Source organism: Ips typographus, linkage group LG15 (assembly GCF_016097725.1).
Source record: "Ips typographus isolate SLU linkage group LG15, UJ_Ityp_2.0, whole genome shotgun sequence".
NCBI lineage: Eukaryota > Metazoa > Arthropoda > Insecta > Coleoptera > Curculionidae > Ips > Ips typographus.
In genome coordinates, this window is record NC_138436.1 from 3952390 (window position 1) to 3973258 (window position 20869).

At 35.3% G+C, this 20869-nt stretch overlaps 3 protein-coding genes across 3 annotated transcripts; 1 reads left to right on the forward strand and 2 right to left on the reverse strand.

Moving 5' to 3' along the window:
* Positions 1-1012: 1012 nt before the first annotated feature.
* LOC145738277 (odorant receptor 33a-like) lies at positions 1013-4840 on the reverse strand. Its single transcript, XM_081993101.1, has 7 exons — positions 4596-4840; positions 3135-3287; positions 2779-3077; positions 2469-2646; positions 2313-2415; positions 1418-1675; positions 1013-1359 (listed from the first exon to the last, which is right to left on the reverse strand). Exons 1-7 carry the CDS (start codon positions 4838-4840, stop codon positions 1294-1296), a joined length of 1302 nt encoding a protein of 433 aa, XP_081849227.1. The 3' UTR covers positions 1013-1293.
* A 10328-nt stretch (positions 4841-15168) lies between these two features.
* On the forward strand, positions 15169-16677 carry LOC145738324 (uncharacterized). Its single transcript, XM_081993122.1, has 3 exons — positions 15169-15537; positions 15593-15771; positions 15829-16677. Exons 1-3 carry the CDS (start codon positions 15504-15506, stop codon positions 16117-16119), a joined length of 504 nt encoding a protein of 167 aa, XP_081849248.1. The 5' UTR covers positions 15169-15503; the 3' UTR covers positions 16120-16677.
* Positions 16678-16787: 110 nt separating this feature from the next.
* Positions 16788-19658, reverse strand: LOC145738425 (uncharacterized). Its single transcript, XM_081993242.1, has one exon. It carries the CDS (start codon positions 19656-19658, stop codon positions 16788-16790), a length of 2871 nt encoding a protein of 956 aa, XP_081849368.1.
* Positions 19659-20869: the final 1211 nt, after the last annotated feature.

The following is a 20869-nucleotide window of genomic DNA, read 5'->3' on the forward strand; positions in this document are numbered from 1 at the left end:
GTTTAACATTATTTTTATTAATTAATACTTATAACATTCTTTTATTAATTAATAATTTACTTATAAATTATTAAAACTTAAAACTCAAAGTTTCTGGTGTTTCAATTACCCTACTGCATATCTGCATTACATATGAAGATTTTGCAAGGCAACTTGACTCAATTTCATTACATTGAGATACATTTCAATCAATTGGAGACTACATCATACTGAATCGCCATTTTGATTGAAAACCTCTATCAACTGTCAACTTTACGTCATTTTTCTTGCGTTTCAAACTTGAAATGAAGTCAATGGATTTACGGCATAAGGCTGATTGTCAATGCCCATTGAGTTTGAGGATGGATTACTGCTAGGAAATGAAGACTTAGAAGAAGATAGACAAACAAGTAAAAGAGGTGGAGAAAATAGGAGAAAAACAGACAGTTGACACTGGGGACTTAGAAGGAAATCCAAAGAAGGAAGCAAAAGCTTTGAAGGAAAAATTTAAAGATACTATTTGGCGCAAAAAAAACTTGACTCTTGATAACGCCGTAGCATTTCTTGGTTTCTTTTTCATGGTGGCACAAATTTTTGCCCTGACATTGAGGCCCTAAGCACACCTTTTTCGTTTTTTAGTTACTTTTTTGACCAAGAGCTCGTGTCAAAAATAACATCCGAGTCTAATTATTTTTCAATAGAAAAAGACCCTAGCAGGCCTCCTAATATAACTGAGCGTGATATAAGCCAGTTTCTTGGCATCTGTATATAGGTACTTAATTTAATTTCTTCAAATAGATCATGATTTTATGTCTCCAAACAAATATTGACATTATTAGTACTAATGGCAATAATTATGTATTTTTAAAATAACAAGAGCTATTTTACGACGGCATCAAAAATAAGTTGAAATTCGAGAAATATCAATTTTTGCGATCCCGCATAGTTAGCTATAGGAGACTTTAATAATTTTCGACAGATAGGGGGTGTTTCATTTGATTATGTTGAGTTATTACGGTTTAAAAGGCCACTCGCTACGCTTTTCGTGAATAAAAAATGGAAGTCACTTGCTGTATAAATAACTATTAGATAAACTGCACGTATCGACTTTTGAATGCTTTAAAATTTTCAGAATTCTGGACCATGCGGTTTTTCCATAATAAATTGCGGGGATTCATCGGGGTTCACACTGTATAATAGTTTATATACGATGCGAGGGTTGAAATATAGAAGATAATTTGGTATTGCTGAAGGTGCTTTTTTATTGTTAGATTTGGTGTACATCATTCTGTAGCGAACATTTCATACATTTGTTTAAGTGGACACTTTAGAACCAGTATTAGTCAACAAGGCGTACAAAGAATAAGACGTTTTGATCATCTACAAAACCATAGCACAGAGGACATAAATTCGCAAGTAAAGAAAACAAAAGTCTTACCGTAAAGAAAACTCCCAAATTCAAAGGGAAACCGAGTCCCATAGTGAAATGATAGGGTTTCTGTACTCGTTGCATTAGAAACACTAACATTTTGCGCATTTTTGTGTTATAATTTAACCAGTCCAGTTCGTAAATACGGTTCAGAAGCTCGAACACTTCTAGCATGAAACACTGGTTGAACCATGACACTGTTAACATTTCGATAGCGGCTATAATACCCATTGTCGACACGTATCCCATTTCTGTTGAACTCACACCCTAAAATATTGAGTTAAATTTAATTCAAAATTTTGAGGATGACGGAACAATGTGAGAGTAAGGTATTGAAAGTGACAATTGACTCTTCATCTGTCAAATTCACCAAGTAGCGACAATTGTTAATAAGGTCCAGTAGTTCTTAACAGTTCGTGCCTCATAACTGATATATATCAACACTGAATCATCATTAAACCGCCAATTTCTGGGTCAAATTTGAGCCCAAGTCCACAAACTACTGTAGCCCTCATCCAAAAGGCAGCCTCATCACCTGTTCTATTAGGGAAGACACTAGCCAGTCCAAAAAAAAACATTTTTTTGTCATTTGGCCGCCACCATCTTCTTCTACCTAGAGCAATTGCCGCACGTCGCTTTCCTGTACCCACTTGTAATTCCTTTTAACCCCATCATGAAACTCTTGTTTTACTTGGCCTTGGTAAACTCGGGGTAGTATGCATTATTGTACCCATTATCTTTAAAATTTTGAAAAAATAAATGGTTACCTGTTGTAGGCGGTTTCAATCTCCCCACTAAATACCACTCGAACTTTCTCCAACAACAATATTCAAAACACTTGCTTTTCTATTACTTACGTTGTAATGACATTTTATTTTATTTCTTAATTCTGGATTATACTTACAGGAGAAGTGGATCTGTAGATGCTACAGCAAACTACACAGGTCATGCAAAATTCCTGTAGTAATAATTGAGAAGATACCAGGTTATTAAGCATGTCACAACATCTACAAAAGGATTGTAAAGAAATGACCTCACCAGGACAGAATTTCAATCTGACTGGAAAATTTTCGTTAGTTGTTTGATACATTTTATCAGCCTGTGTTCCTTTAATTGTAACACTTTTGTCTCTGTCAAACTGAAGTCCACGTTGCTATCCACAGAAGCAAAAAGGTGGCCCAACACTCTAATGAAAGCAGTTAAATGAATGATAGTGGAGACGCATAGAATGTCAATACCTGCATAAATTCTCTTTTAACATTCAACATTATTTATGACATGAATCGGGAGTTGGTGACAATCGTCATATTGATTACAGGAATTTAATTAAAGTGGCATTATTTGTCTCCAGCTCCCGTACTCCAACTTACAGAAAAATTCAGATACAAGAAAGAAAAAGGCGTAAGGTTGGTACAGGAATGCAATCCAGTAATACCCATCAGAAATAGAAGTGTCGAATGGAAACCAAAGCTGGTACGGAAAGCCTTTGTAAGTTGATGTTTTGTTTAAAGCAGGATTCCAGCGTTCTTCTTTAGGACTGTTCCAGTAATTTACTATGTATGATATAAAGATGTTCAAGAAGGTATAAGTAAGAAAAAATAACGTTATTCTTTTGCACTTATTATAAGCTTTTTGAAGTGCGCGGTCGTTAAAGTTGCGTATTTGGGCTCTAAAATAGTGCAAATGATCAATAAACTTTAGAGAAAAATATTTACAAATTCTGAACCGTTCTTGACCCGTCGAAGTACTGGAAAAGTCAATGGCGGAAACATCAAAGGAGGTAAGCTGATAGTCAAAGTCGTACAGATCTGAATTAATTGACCTTAGCTCCTGAAGAATCACTAGGTACTTTGATTTCGTCAAATGCCATCTAATAACTCTGAAAATTTAAACCGTCAAACGCATAGTGTAGAGGGTGCCACAAATTTGTGTGTAAGTATGGATAACTCAAAAACGGTAAAAGATAAGGAGTTTATTAAATTATGGCAAAATTGAAAATTTTGCAGTATAATAATATGCCGTCGTATAAAATTTTAAATCATCCGATTTTTCCTGACAATCCAAAAAATAACGAAATTTTGGAAATTAATTTTTATTTTTTTGTGGACTTATTTGATGAGAAAAGTGAAAATAAATGACACTTTACCTCCTCTGAAAAGTGGCAATATCATATTTGAGGACCGACGTTCTATTTTTATTAACCATCATCAACTTCTTCTTTTAAATACTTACTATACTTTATTTAAAACTAGGTCCAGTAGGCCAGTAATGACCTTTGGAGCAGACACAAGAGTCGATACATCAAAAACCAAAAGAATGCTAATAATAACAGGTATGAAAACAATACGCGCAATAACAACAGGCCACACCCTTCTGGATAAGAAAAGGAACTGAGACCTAAGAAGACAAATTGACACCAGTGATATCGTAAGATGGTGTAAAGCTCGACAAAGATACTGGAACGCACACATCAGAAGAATGAATGAATTTAGTTACTACGAATTAAACTGACAACAGTTAAATATCATTTAAATCAGAACAAACAAAACTTTCAGAATCTTCTGAAGAAATAGGGTCGTACTTAAAAATATAACTGTTAAAAAAAATGGACTACAACTTCACGTTAAAAAATTATGTTAGATGACCAAAACTTTGAAGCAATTGGACATTGTAATGTTTTAGAAAGAAAATAGTTTCAATGACAAAGTGTATATTACTTTCAATTATCTGATGAATAATAACAAAATGTTTTTTAACATTTTTGTAAAATTGCAAAGAAAAAGCCATATTTTTATCATCATATGTAAGCCATATGATGATAAAAACCAAAAACCGAAACGTCAGATCTCCATTATGATACTGCCACGTTGAAAAAGAAGAAAGTGGAATAGAGAAATGTCATTCATTTACACTTATCTCATCAAATAAATTAGCAAAAAGTTTAAACTAATTTCCAAAATTTCAGTCGTATGCTTTCCGAGGTACTTAAAAAAATTTAAATTTTTAAATCGGCATTTTATTATCCAAATTGCACGATTTTGTCACAATTTAACTAACTCTGTATTTCTTACCCTTTTCGAGATCCCCATACTTACACACAAATTTGTGGCACTCTGTATACTGCAAACTGCTAGTCAAAACCAGTCATTATTCATATATGAAAAGTATAAATAAAAAAAAGTATCACCTTTGTGATGTCTGTAAATGTAACATGAGAACAGCGATAATTAATACAGTAGAACTAAAGTCGCTTCCGGTAGCTACTAAAAGCCCTCCGCTTTCGAAAATTACGCACGAGGTTATTAAGATCACATGGGGTACTATTATGATATTATATAACGCTTTCAAGACAGGATTATCGAAGGGAAGTAAAATGTACCACTTTAGAATATTGTAATGAAAATTGAAGTAGTCGTTTGGAGCATCCGACATGTTGAATACTAACATTCGTATAGTTTATAAACTTATGCAAATTATGCTGAGATTGGTCAAAATTACTTTGATATATGGCTATTTAATCCATAAAATAATTAAAGGTTACGTGACCATTAATGCTAGCATTTTTTAGTTGAAAAATAATCTAATATGGACTTCGCTTTACTTCAATGATTAGGGGTTATTTGCTTTGGCAATCATTAACTAAATAACTGAAGAGTTCACTGTAATTTTCAAGAAGTATACCAGTTCAAAAAAAAATCTCCCAATTTTGTATAGGTCTTTAAGCCTAATCGCAGTAAGACTATTAGAGTAAATCGATTCCAATAGAAAAGCCGGACTAGGAAGGATATCGTTACTATGCATGTAGAAACAAATTTCCTATTGCAAAATTCAATGTAAAATGGAATTACCTAACTATGTACGCGCCCTAAAAACTATTTATTATTAAATTATGACAATGTATTTGCATTAAAGGAACATAAAAACAAGTTACAATTGCGAATATACTCGAGCCTATCAATGTAAAATAATAAATATTGGGACAGTAGCAAAAATATAATTCATAAAGCTTCTCAGAGATAAATACGAAGCACCGCAACACATATACCAGGTGACCAAGAGCACCCTGTACATAGGAGATTCACATGGGAAAACGGTTTTGATTTTTTTGCGCCTGTACGGTTCATCTAATTGTAAAACGCTTTAGATAAAAGTCGTAGAGCACATTTTCGGCTAACAACTTGTAATTTTTTCAATATTGTAGGTTTGACCATTAAGACCCAACACGGTTCTAAAATTCGGAAATTTTAAATCTCGCGCCAAGCTGTCGTTAAGGAAAATTTATATCCGGCCGTGCTACCAACCTTTCAAAATCATAACGAATCGCCGTTCGTAATTCTCTAATCAAAACATTTAAAACAAGTTTATGTAGTAATAATTTGGAGTTACTGCACACATAATGCAAAGAAAATAAAAAGAAATCGTGATAAAGATCCTTTATCAGTAGCCGCAGACCAAAAATCTGGTAAGTTGCATTTATAACCTCATTCAATGTCTCTACCCAACTTATTTACTTTGTAGCTAACTTCTTTAAGAAAACACTGGTTTTGCTTGCAAATACTTAATGAGAACGATCGAATCACTTATCTCAAGCCTCTTCACAACACTACCAAACGATTTAAAGTGATGAAAACAGTGGACAATGAATGCCTGCCAGATTCTTGAAGATAAGTTGCTTTACTATACATACAGGGACCACAACAGAGGGCAAATACTTCCGTCAAAAGTGATGCAATTTAGTGACCTATGTGACTGCTAGTTTTATTGTATCCTTCTGTTTTCTAGTGTTGTCAACACACCACAGTGTTTAAATGGTTTTATATTGCATGATGTTAATAAAAAGGCATTTTTTATAACTGATTATCAATGTTTTTTTCCTAGGTCTACAGAGTAAGGTAAGTACTGATATTTAGTTAGCTCTATTAGTTGCTTAACTTAACTTAACTTGAACATCATTCACCTACAAGAATACTTGTAAAATGTCTACTAACCTAAAATAAATTATTTGCAAGTAATGTGTAACTCGAGTTCACATTTAATTGGTAAAGGTATGTCCTGTGAAATGGTGTATTGAATTAGAAGCAAGTTGTTTCTCTTTAGAGACTTTCAATCACTACATTTCACATACCTTTGTTCATTTGGAACTCCACTATTATGCAAAGTGGCATTGGGGCTCCACTATTATGCAACAAACATTAGGTTAAAAAGACAAAGTTGTTTTTAGCATAGCTTGTATGGTGAAAGGTTCACCCACTCACACTCATCACTCAATCTGTGGAACAATCACTGTTTATGTGGTAAGACCAGTTTTCTTTGCCACCTATTGTACCTAAGCTTTTCACTGGAAGAAAATGTATACTGTACCTTGAACTGTGAATATATATTATTTATTATATTATTATGAATTATATTATAATGTTAATAAACCTAGAATAGAACAGCTCATGTAGATATCTCAATTGAAAAGTTGGTTTTTCGATTATACCTACCCATATAAAAAAACTTTTGCCACCGGGGTTTCTCAGAAGTTTTATAGCCAGTTTAAAATTCTTCACATTTCAGTCGGATCAAATTTCGAGATTTAAGTCAGATATCAACACTGAATTATTTTAAGTTTTAGTTGCAACACTCATGAAGACCCTCACTGATGATAGTCCATGAAGTTAAGCACATTGAAGCTAAATCACATCACTTTTGAAGGAAGTATTTGGCCCCTTTGTTGTCCCTGTGCAGTAGGAAACTTATCTTCAAAAATCTTCATTGTCCACTGTTTTCATCACTTTAAATCGTTTAGTAGTGTTATGAAGAGGCTTGAGATAGGTGATTCGGTCATCCTCATTAAATATTTGAAAGCAAAACCAGTGTTTTCTTCAAGAACTTTGCTACAAAGTAAATAAGTTGGGTAGAGACACTGAATCAGGTTATAAATGCAACTTACCAGATTTTTGGGCTGTGAGATTTCTGGCCAGAAATTTTGTATCAGATATTGAAATATCTCACGCAACACTGAGTGCAACATCTCAATTAACTAACTCTGCAAAAAAGAGAAAACAATACGGCATTGAATCCTACCAAAAACCACATTCTGCAAAACGTTTATTGTTTAAGCCTTCTGAAAGTGTCGAAGAGCTTATAAAGTTAGCAGAAGAGCCTGCAGAGTGTAGTGAAAAAAACTTTAATGTGCCAAAAACCGGGCAGTACAAGTTAACATTAAAAAAAAGTGTAGAAGTGTTGAAGTTTTAGTGAAAGCCAAGCCCAGGAGCATTGCCACTTCACCTATGAGATCAAAAGATCAGTCCGTGCGTAAGCCACTGGATCCAGAAGTTGCTGTTGAAGTATTTCAGTCTTCTTTGAGCAGTTGGACTTCAAACAGTTCAACTTTAAGTTTGAATTCAACTTGTGATGAGTTTCTTCCATCCCAATCTGGCAATTCAGGACATGGCAAATTTACGGTTCCTCCAATGGAAAGAAAAAAGAGCACTGTGATTTTATTAGAGCAAAAATCTAGATTTTATTTTGGCCTTCCACCAGAAACATATAATTATGTCACATTACTTTCAAATAATTGTAAAGTGACAGAAGTTGATATTTTATTATGTTTAAAAAAAATTAGGCAAAATGATGCTTATGAACGTTTGGCTGATGACTTTTCTCTGTCTGGGTTGGCTAACATTGCCCAACAATTAATTTTCTGGCCTGAACCTGTTGCAATTAAAAAAACTTTACCAATATCTTTTCGCTACAGGTACAGAAGTGTATCAGTATGTAAGTCATTATTGACTGCTTTGAGAAACAAAATCAAGCAACTTGGTCGAAATATAAAAAGTGTAACACATTTAAATTTCTTATTTCGTCAACTCCTGGGGGATGATAAATTTTATTTCAATCAAACGAAGTTACGAATAATTTTTGTTTTGTTTTCTGATCCGTCCGTTAGTGCCGTTTGTTCTGCGGCGAATTGCAGATAAATGATCTATTAATAGTAGCCGTTTAGTCAAGTAACCAGTGCTAGTACTTTGCCAAAATACGATAAGCCGTATTTTTAAGTTATTATATTTTTCTCAGTATCCGTCAGTCGGATTTTTACCGTTCTTGTTGGAAACAATTGGTAGAATTACAGGGTTTACAACAACGCTGCAGTATGATAGCGCGTAATAGGGAATTAATGGTTTGCGGCTTTCCTTGTAATTAAGATTCGCGAGTTGACATAGCCGGTTAGGTTGGCCGGAGCGTATCGTTTTCCTGCAGTACTGCGGTTCTGTACGCGTCACTCGAGTAGGGCCGTGTTTTCCATTACCCGAAAGTGGGGAACCGGACTGTCTATAAAACTGGCGTGCGCCGCCAGTTCGTGGTCTGTTGAGATCGCCAGCTTTCCCAAGCAACATCTCAACCTCCCAGCAGCACCGCCGCACCATAGTAAGTATACCTGTTTGGTGGCTAGCCCTCCTAGTGCACTGTGTACCTGTTATTTGAACACCGAGGCTCGATAGACCGGGTGTTCCCCCCTTGTTACCGGGACTACTCGTTAGTACCGAACCGCCTCTTCACCCCGTACTGCTGTTTTCTGCAGGCTTCACACAAACGCTACATGGTTCGATAGACCTAACGTTTGTGGCACTCCTATTAATTTCGTAACCGGGCGCTACACGTTAGTTCCGCATACAACACAAACGCTACATGGCTCGATAGTCCGGGCGTTTGGGTCATTTAGTAGTCCGGCCGCACGTCCTGGCCTTGTCTTTGGTTGACTACGCTACATGGTTCGCTAGACCGGGCGTAGGAAGCAAGTTTCTAAATCCTGTTGCCGACAGGAACCACTACAAGGCTCGTATAGACCGGGTGGTTGCAGCAGTACACCCTGCCGACTCTTTTACCGACCCGTGACACTGTAACTTTATTTGCACTAGGACGGTTAATTGCTTAGTTGTAAACGTAGACCTGCATTGTCCCCGTTGACCTGTCTTGCATCGCATCCGACCCGTACCGTAACTAAGTTGCACACTCTCACTCTCGTTCTTGTCTAATTAAGGGGAGGGGGGATTTAAGATACGCTTATTTAAATAAATAATTGGTTTAGTTAAGTTTGCTGGCGTTTTAGACTAAGCAAGGAGAATAAACGTTAACAACGTTAGTTGATTGGTACTTTTGGCTTTTATTAGCGTTGTCACCAACTGAACCACTGTTACCACAGATTGACGGGAACCTTGTCTCCAGCTGTTTAAAAGCTACCAAGGCATACGAAATGTTTCCTGGTTCACATTTCGAAAACTCTAAATACTTTATTCAAACCAGGTGGCGCCCGAGGCAATACTCATTAACTTTAGTTCTAAAACACACTTTATTAGAACTCTCGAATAAATAGCGTCACAAATGAAGGGTCTTATATTGGTCTGACATAGTTTCTGAACGCATAAACCTGATACGGCATCGTATGTCGCCATAGTTCGGGCAGGAGAAATGTCGAATTGCCACCCAATTCCGACCAATTGAAGACGGAATGCATATTAGCCAATTTCCTGAATGTTGTTGCTTTAGGTTTTATTTAAAGTTAAATTAAACAGAAAACGTTTACACATTCTGATCTTTTTATGTCAAAGTTAAAGTAGTTGTTAGACCTCAAATTAGAATGGAAAGGAACTTAAAATTTGAGGGAAGAATTAAAGCCTAAAAATGCTTTCTTAAGAAAAAAATAAGAGAACAATTTGACGGTTTCGTTTTGATTATTTCAGTAAAACTAATTTAGTACAACTATTTCAATACAATTACAAAAAAATCCTCCTTCGATATCTGCCTTGAAAGACTCACTCTTGTGTTTCCTAGTCCTAGATAACAATATTTTTTTCTTGGACACCCTGTATGCTCCTCAATTCTGCAAATATTTAATTACAGGCTAATTAATATTTCCAGATGCTAAAAAAACCTACAACCAGTAATAAACTTTTTCATTCTTACAGTTAATCCTAATTGATCTAAAATTACCTTATAAAATAGATATTTAAAATTTTGGTGTATTTTCGTTATTTTATTAAAGCAGTAGTTATTTTTTGTTTAAAAACATAGAAACTGTCCGCTTTGTTCTGAAATATATAAAAAACAATACCGACAAATTCCATTTATTTTTGATGCAGTTGGCAAGTTGTTACGGAATGCTACTCTATTATTTATTGCAATTAATTAAGTACTATATTTCTGTTGGAAAAGTTCAAACTAAATTTATAAACCACTTTCTTGTAAATACGTCAAGTGAAATGTTAATTAATTAGACATCATGGAATCGAAAAGTTAAACAGTTAAACAAAGTAAGGAAACAAATACTTAGGTAAGTTTTTAAAACAAAACTTAAAATCTATAATCCCAACAAAGAGAAGCAGAAAGCAACGAGAATTATTATGAATGTGCTATCATACTTGTGTTTTTCTGTTCACTTGCAGAATATTTCACTTTCTCTAGGGAGGTTTTGAGTTTTTTTAGGTTTTAAATCAAGAGTCAATATTAACATTTAAAAAATAGAAGAAAAACGAGTCAAAGTCCTGCCAATTTAAAAATTATTATCTACTTTTTGATATCGTTTTAAAGCTTGAAAAAATTTTTGTAATGGTGCTCATTATGGTTTTGTTTTAATAGATTATGTTAAACATGTCAAATAGCAGAAATAATTTCTAATAAGCTTATTTCATCAAGCACAGAAATATCTAATATCTCTATTTTTAATTTTTTTTTCTGAAACACCCTCTATAAGTCCTATATGAAAAATGTAGATATGTTCAGTTAATTTTTCAGTAAAAAATGAATTCATACCCAAAAAAATTATTTTTTTTTTAAATGAGACCCCCGTATATTATTGCATCATTAAAATTAGTTTACACTGGTTTTCCATCTGAATGTACAAACCTGATATTAAAAAAGTACAGTTTTCAGGTAGTTGATATTGTTACGGTTTTCCCGTGGGTTTACACAAAGTCAATTTAACTCAACAATTAATAAATTTATTTACATTTTAAAACACTCCGTACAATAATTAATTCAGCTACCAAAAACACTACTACAATTCCAGAATTATTCTACTATTTAAACTTTACCGCGTTCCCAAATCCACTAATCCACTGTCTGAAACCGCTTCTTTTATATTCGGTAAACCACATTCTAGAAACGCTTTGCGATTTGCGTCGAACATCGAAGATGCTTCTCAGTGTGTCGCTTCCTAAACTGTGGCCTACTTTAACACGCGCCCGGCCAGATATTGCGGCGGATCGATTCCATCCCGAATCGAGTGCTCGTTCAGAAGTATCGATCATAGTAGGCCCAAACCGTAACACTGCCTCCCTCTTAAAGCTGATCGTCCCGATCCGCTTCATTAAATCCCTGGTATTTCTTGAGTCTGTCCATATGGACAATTTTCATCTTGCCTTTGGGGCTGCGTTGGACTCTGTACACGACGTCGTTTAACCTTTTTATTTACAACCATATATGTAATGCTGTCATTACTAACGTCATTGAAGGTTAGGAAGTATCATATTGCGCACCTCTACTTCCCGCCCTCACTTCCCGCCCTCATTTCCCGCCCTCTAAAATTGTGATTGTTAATATTTTTAAAAAAAAAAAAGATGATTGAATCAAATTTTTTAAATGTCAGATAAAGTCGGATCGATATTCAGTTCGCAAATAATAAATTGAGAAAAATGTCCTGGATTACAACTCGAATTGTATGCATTCTAACGGTTATAATGCCTATAATACATTACAATACTAAAATTAACATGATCTAAACTAAAACAAACTACTTATTGAAATTAATGGTTACATTTGAATTATTATAAGTGTTTATAGAAATATTTAGGCCAGTACCAGCACTGGCGTCTCCAACAGTTGTCTCTTTGGTGGACAAATTAATTTGCTGCTGAATGACTGAGGTTTGTGAACTACTTGCAACAGCTTCAGAAGACATGGCACGTTGGGACAGCATAACAGAAAAGCAGAAGAAAAGCATATAGAAAAATGACTGCTTGGTAGATCCTAGCTAAACCTCGACGCTTCGCGTCTCGGCTATCTAACTAATCTCTCGACAGTAATGAAAGTCTTCCCACCCCGGTGTGTAATATACTATTACATTGTAAGGTCGTAATTGTCGTTGTTTGGTTTCATCTTCTCTCTCTCAAGTTCCTCAATTGTGCTTGATCCCTTCTGTAACGAACACTGGTCACACCGTTTACACCATTCCTCAAGGTCCTTTCTGAAGTTAATACAGTAAAATCGATCTCTTATTCTAGCCAAAGTCTGGTTTACTCCAAAGTGTCCTCCTCCGCGACTGTCATGTAGTTCTCGCAGCACATTCTCTTTGCAGGAATTGGGCACTATTGTTTGGTAAACAAAGCGTTTTCCGTCTGGACTTTCCCATTTGCGAGTAATTAAGTCAGATGACTCGCTTCGACTGCGCATTCCACTGCAACCAGTAACCCGTTACTGTTGGTCCATATCTGGAAATCTGTTGCCAATCCGGTTTCAAATCCCGCTCCAACCATCTTCTGATTACTTTCAAATCAGAGTCTGAGCGCTGTCTTTTTATTAGGTCTTCCTTCGAAACGCTGCTATTCATTCTATTTGTAGCCTCGTTATCTGTCACCTTCGCGATTTAACCAATCTTCAATCCATAATGAATTTTTCCTTTCCGGTGCCTTAAGTCACTATCAAAAGCTTGACGATCCTCTATAAATCGTGGTAATTGTCCTTCCGGGTTCTTCTTTTCCTGATCCTGGTTACGCCAGTTCTGCGGGGTTGGTAAACGAGACTGCTGTCCGCAATTCCAGCGGTAATGTCCTTTACGTCCACAATTATAACACGTAATGTTTCTTTTAGCAGAGTAGTACTGGTGATTTGTTCTGATGTTCTGATTTCGTCGGCACTACGGGTTTGGAGAATAAGACCGCTGTCTGCAATTCCTGCTATAGCGTCCTTTGCGTCCACATCGATAACATTCCACTCTAGTGATCGGGCGTGACCGTTCTAACTGTGTGGACTGACCATTTCCTAATGCTGCCATTTGTGCACTAATTGGCCGAACATTGATTTAATTTCATCTATTAATGTAGCAACATGATCGGCTGGCGGTACTCTCTCCTCTTGAATAGTCTCTGGCTTTAAGTCATTGCACGCAGCTTCAACTTCCAGCGCTCGAACCAGTAATTCGCTGCTGTTGCGCCCTTTGAATATCTTCAGCATTTTCTTTACCTCCGGATCTCGAATCCCTTCTACAAAATACTGTGCCACAAATTCTTCTTGGATTTCATCCGGGACGGCTGGGTAAGCCAGATGCACAAGGCGACGAATTTCGGCTTCAAACTCTTGTAAATTTTTGCCAGTTTTTTGCTGTCTTGCCTTTAGTTGTGTTTGATACACTCCTTTCCTTTGGCGGTCCCCATAACGTCGTTCTAATGCAGCTACTAATGCTTCATAGTTGCTTTGTTGGGCGATAGGCAGAGTCTGTAACAGCTCCAATACAGGTCCTGGTAGTGCTACTACTAGTGCTACAGCCATTTCCTCGTTACTCCATCCATTTGCATTTGCAGCGGCCTCAAATTGGAGTTGGTACGTTGCCCATGAAGTTTGACCGTCGTATGTGGGAGCCTTGATCTTGTTGAGCCCGTTTCGGGTAACCCCTGTAGAGCTGGCTCCTCTGCTGTCAATTTTCCGCTCTAAGTCGCGTAGCTTTATCTCGACATCATTCTGAATCTTATTAATGTCCTCCCGAACTTCATTCTGAATTTTATTGAGACTATGGGTTACATACTTTTGGATTTCTCTCTTGGTCCTCGCTAGAACGTCCAATATTTCTACGTTACCCTTTTCTTGCCGCTCTCTGTCTTCTTCTTTGTCTCGTTGTCGAATCTCTTCCTGTTTTTCAGGCATTGCCATCATAGCTGCAAGTTGGGCCTCCATGTTTGCACTTTGACGTCTTGTTATTGGCATAAAAGAAATTTAACACACCACTGTTCCGAAAATCTCTAGTCCGGTTCTGAACACAAGTCTCTAACCCGAAGTTTAGTTCCAATTCACGTCGCACTAAAGTCTGATCGCACTTCTGACACCAATTGTTACGGTTTTCCCGTGGGTTTACACAAAGTCAATTTAACTCAACAATTAATAAATTTATTTACTTTTCAAAACACTCTGTACAATAATTAATTCAGCTACTAAAAACACTACTACAATTCCACAATTATTCTACTATTTAAACTTTACCGCGTTTCCAAATCCACTAATCCACTGTCTGAAACTGCTTCTTTTATATTCGGTAAAGCACGTTCCAGAAACGCTTCGCGATTTGCGTCGAACATCGAAGATGCTTCTCGGTGTGTCGCTTCCTAACTGTGGCCTTCTTTAACACGCGCCCGGTCAGATATTGCGGCGCATCGATTCCATCCCGAATCGAGTGCTCATTCAGAAGTATCGAGCATAGTAGGCCCAAACCGTAACAATATTAAAATCGAATTTCTTCTTACTGTAGGGAAATGGAGTAAAATGCGTCATTTTTCTTTCAAATAAGAGTGTATAGTATAGTACGTTTTTTTATTACGTTATTTAATTTTTTTATTTAAATTTGCTTTTCAGTGTGACAATACAAGACTTTTGATATATGGGTAAAAAAATTGTTTTAAATTTAAAAAAAATTGTATTTTAAGTAACCTAAAAATACATTGTTTAAATAACTTAATTTTGCAATAAATAAACTTTTGTTTTTAATATAATTCATTTTCATTGCATTCACTAGTCTACTTTTCAAAAAAACACTTTTATGGATAACTGTACAAGTTATAGTAAGTTATTTTATTCGCTATGTACTAACACAACGGAACAGGTATTGTTTCATTCGAAAAAGTTGTTTAGCCAATGTCTTTACAAATAATGTAAATGTGTTTACTGATAATTTATTAAACAAAGTCATTTGTTGTACTCAAGGATATTGCTATTTTTGTTAAATTATTATTTTCTTGATCAGTTAGCTCAAAATAACAAATGTTTTTGTCTATATGTCATGTCTAAATTTCTCAAACAACTTCATATTACGAATTTTAATTATAGATGATACAAGAGTTATAAAAAGATGCCTACTCAAATTCTGACTGAAACAGCTCCCAGTAAGTCCTTTAAGTTAAACTACCATATTAGTAGACTAATACATATAATTTTCAGATGGCCTCTTACCAACAATGTATAACAGTATTCAATTAACCAAACAACTAGTTCCTTTTATACGCATTAACATGGTAGTTAACATAGTTCTAATTATCGTCCACACAATTTACTTTATCTGGAAGTTTGACTCTAGTTCCTTTATGCAGTTCTCGTCATCGTTTATAGTCAACGTACACGTAAATTACTGTTAATTCTTAAGCTATTTTATAAATTACTTAATTACTTGATTTCAGTTGGTTTTAATTCAGCTTATTTGGGTCAGAATTAAAAATAAAGTGGTTATTGTGACCCGGTATATCAAAGAGTCACTACAACTGACCCGTCAGATTATTGATCCGAAACTGAAGCAATTAGTGAAAAAGGTTATAAGAAAAGCTTATTTCACATTTTTATGGATCACAGGATGTGTTCTGTTTCTTGTTATCGTTAATAGGAATTACAGTTTTGATGAAAGCTTTATTGAACACTTGGTAGGACGTCAACATCACCTGTCAGTAGGTAAGATTTTCAAGGGAGAAAAATAGGAAATAAATAATGTCTCTCATTTTTACCCTCACTTTACAACCATATTTTTCTAGCTTTTTTTTGGGTATGCTTCTTTTCATTGTCTCTGTATTGTTCATATTGTTTTCTACTTATTATGAATAAAGACAGTTTTAATCCGTCTCCATTTTACGACTTTTTTTCATCTCATTCTCTCTTCCTCAATCTGTCTCAACCTTAGCCATCATGCTTCCTTTAACTATTTTTTTTGTACTTTACACAGTGTCTTCCTCCTTCAACACTATTCTTTTTTTCTTTATTCCATTTTAACTTCCTTAATTCAATCAATCAACTTAACTTTCTTACTTTTCTACCGGTCTCCGAATTTCTTACCTCTTTTTGGCACACATTTAGTATCCTTACCAATTAGGATACCAACTTTAGTATAGTAAAATGTAATTTTGACTGTGTTATCGATATTTCCAGTGTATTACACTTTTGGGACAATTTTCTTGGATAATGTTCAAATTTTTTTTTCTTAAACTTACAAAATTACACAATACGTTGCGTAACTACCAGTTATAAAGAGAAATATTGCAAAACTTGATGGTTTCAACTGTTTTCTAAACTGCAATTACATGTAAGTAGGTGTCAAATATTTTTAGACATTTTTGTTTTCAAACTTCAGGATATACAGTACATTTCTTCTTTACGTGCCGTCTCCTTTAAGAAGGTTGGCTATCATCATGGCGATTTTTATCTTTGAAGCTGCGGATCTGAACAAATCAACAGAGCTACTGTTGTACCACTGCCTTAGGTTGTTCAACCAGGAGATGCGTCTTCTTCCTATACTTCTTTTACCCTGTATTTTTCCTTGTATAATAGTTTGCAACAGTGTGTACCTCTCCCCTCTCATCACGTGGCCCAGATATTGCAATTTTCTGATTTTGATTGTGTTGATTATTTCCTTCTCCTTTCCCATTCTTCTCAACACCTCCTTGTTCGTTGTTCTGCTCACCCAGCTTATTCTGAGGATTCTTCGATATGCCCACATCTCGAACGCTTCCAGCCGGTCAGTGTCGCACTTCTTAAGCGTCCAGGCTTCCATTCCATATAATAGTACTGGAAATATGTAGCATTTAAGCATTCTGATTTTAAGATGTAGACTAAGATCTGTTCTGGTTAATGCATTCCTCATTTTATTAAACACTGATCTAGCCTTTCCGATTCTTGATCTTATTTCCTGTGAATAATCATTATTGTCATTTACAATCGTTCCCAAGTACTCGTATTTGCGGACTTTCTCCACTGGCTCCCCTTTGATCCATAATGTTTCTCGCTGTTGCTGGTGTTTTGTGATTGTCATGAATTTAGTCTTTTTGGTGTTAAGTGTGAGCCCCCTTTCTTCGCTGATCTGTACTACTAGATCTATCAGCCTTTGCAGTTCTTCCAGGGTTTCTGCTATTAGTACTGTGTCATCCGCGTATCTGATGTTGTTTATAACCTTTCCATTAACTTTCACTCCCGTTGTTTTTTGATTTTCCAGTGCTTCTTGTACTATGTCTTCTGAATACAGATTGAAGAGTAATGGTGAGAGCACGCATCCTTGTCTTACTCCACGTTTTATTTTTATCTCTTCTGAAAGTTCATTTTGCACCGAAACTTTGGCAGTCTGGTTAAAATAGAGATATGTTATTATCCTGATATCATTCCTGTCAATGTTTTTATCTCTCATGAGTTTTATGAGGTGATTATGGCGGACTTTGTCGAAAGCTTTGTTATAATCGAGGAAGGCTACATATGTTGGTTGATTGACGTCCATGAGTCTTTGAGACAACACATTAAAAGCAAACAACGCCTCTCTAGTACCCATTGCGTTTCTGAAACCAAATTGTGTTTCGCTAAGATCTTGTTCAATCCTTCTAAAAATTCTTCGATGTATAATTTTAAGGAATATCTTAAGGGTATGGCTCATTAGGCTGATCGTCCGGTGGTCCTTGCATTCCTTAGCGTTCAATTTTTTTGGCAGTGTAATAAATGTTGATTTGAGCCATTCTCCAGGGATGATTCCGGTGTTATATACAGTGTTGTACAGATCTACCAGTACTCCAATTTGGTCTTCTGCAATTAATTTGATAATTTCTGTTGGTGTTTCATCAGGTCCTGGAGCTTTATTGTTTTTTGTTGTTCTAACTGCATATATAACTTCTTCTTTTGTTATATTTGGGCCCTGTTCCTTATCTGTGTCTCCATCTGTTGTTTCCTGTTGTCTCTCGTCTTCAAACAATTCTTCGATGTATTCTTTCCATCTTTCTAGTTTCCCTTTGGTGTCTGGAATTATCTTACCGTTTTTGTCTAGTAGAATACTGCTTTTGTTTGCTCTTTTGATGCCCGCTAGTTCTTTAATCTTTTTATGGAGATGGAAGTCGTCATGTATTGCTTGGAGTTCTTCTATTTCTACGCATTTTCCTTCGTACCATTTTTCTTTGGCGTGTCGTATTTTCTTTCTAATTTCTTTCTGTATGGTCTTATATGCGCTATCGTCTCTATTCTTGTACGACCTTCTGATTTCCATTAACTGTAATATGTCATCAGTCATCCATGATTTTTTCTTGTTTGTAACCTTGATTGTTGCTAATAGGTCTGTTGTTGGGGTCATAATTGTAGTTTTAAGAGTTTCCCATTTTATGTTTACGTCGGAGCTCGGGGTTAAGTCAATTTTGTTTAGTTCTTCATTTATTTTTTCTGTAAGTTGTTGTTTTACCATTGGGTTTTTCAGATGTGAAACTGGGAGCTGCTTTTTGTTATCTATGGCTGCTTGTTTCTTGAGGCGGATTTCCATTTTAACTATCACTGGATTGTGGTCTGACCCGATGTCCGTACCCGGGTAGGTTTTAGCCGATTTAATGGTATTCTGATATCTCTTCTTTATCAAAACATAGTCTATCTGATTCCTTCTAATCTTGTTGTCTTTATCAGCTGGCGATTTCCATGTATATAATCGTCTTTCGTGCAGCTTGTAGAAGGTGTTTGTGATTGCCATATCATGTTCTTGGCAGAACTCTGTCAATCTGTCTCCTCTTTCGTTCCTTATTCCCAGTCCAAAATCCCCAATGATATCATCCACTTTGCCTTTCCCTATCTTTGCATTAAAGTCTCCCATAATGATTGTAATATCTCTGTTTTTTGTAATCTCTAGAGCTTGTTGGACGTCATCATAAAATTGATCAATTTCTTCTTCGTCTTTATCAGCCGTGGGAGCATATACTTGAATTATGTTGAGTGTTCTTTGCGCTGTTTTTATTCCTATCATAATTACTCTATCTGATATGGGTGTGAAGTTGGTTACTAAATGTTTGAGGTTTCTGTGTACGACTATTGCCACTCCATTTCTATGTTGTTGTTCGTTGTTACCTGAATAGTATATTTTTGATTGTTCGAATAGCATTTCACCTTGGTCCGGCCATCTGGTTTCGCTCATTCCCATTATGTTAACTTCAAGTCGTTGCATTTCTTGGAGCACATTGTGAATTTTTCCTCCTTCATACAAGGATCTAACGTTCCACGTACCGATTTTCATTACTTACAGTACATTTAGTAACTTAAAAATGGTTTTCTAAAAAAAAATTTAATATTTTTTTTATTTGGCTCTTGTTTCCTTTGTATTTTCTATCCGTTTTCAATTATCATTGTTTTTCTTCATTCACTCACTAACATTTTCTATTGGAGACATTTTCCTTATTATAATTTCTGTATAATCTATTCAATTGAAAATTCACAATCAAAATAGCCATTAATAAAATATTTAATTAATACAATAATTATTGATGAATTGCTGTTTGCTATTTGGTTTGTGTAATTTAACGTAAATAAATTATTTATAGCTCAAGAACCGAAAACACATACAGGGTGCGTACAGTAGATATTTATTGGACCAATCGACTGAATGTCTATAAATTTTAAAATTAAATCTTTTTAATTAAATTTTCAGTTATTTATGTTCTGTTGATAAAATGTTAAAAAAATTGTATTTTTTTTGTACATTTCTTAATTCATTTGCAATAATTTGAGCTTCACATGGAAGGGTTGAAAAAGCTAAATTACCCAACCATTTAGCAAGTTTACAAAGGTATGAAACATTGGGACACACTATACATGTAACATTCTTTTTTAGGTATTTTAGTGGACATTATTGGAATTCTATTAATAATAATATGGAGTACAGTTTCCACTATCATGATGGTTTCCGCTCCCATATGTTTCCTTTACGTGATGCTGCAAGGCAAAATTGCAGTCATCATTCTAATTGACTACGTTTGCAGCATCAACCACATGAAAAATTGCTCTGAAACTACAATGAAACACCTGAAAATTATTATAAAGAAACATTTAGAAATTATAAGGTTGCATTTTACACTTTATTGCATAAAATTGGCTTACACACATGATTTTTCTAGGTACAACCAGTTTGTATTAAAGTCCAACCAGTACTTTTACTTGTTGTATTTGTTCAATGAGGTTTTCTTCGGACTTTTGCCAATGTTTGAGTATTTTTCTGTGAGTAGTCGCTGTATTGTCTACTATTATTGTATGTTGGTGTTTACAGCCAAATAGAAGTATTATAGCTGTATCGGCTGCTACGGTTTACTTCTTTTGTTTGGTTTACGCAGTCAATGATGCAGCGGAAGAATACATTACTCTGGTAAAACTGTATAAAACTACGTATACTTTTGTGCAAAGTGTAATTTTTAAGGTCGAATACTTTAGGACAGAGATTTTTAACCTGAAATG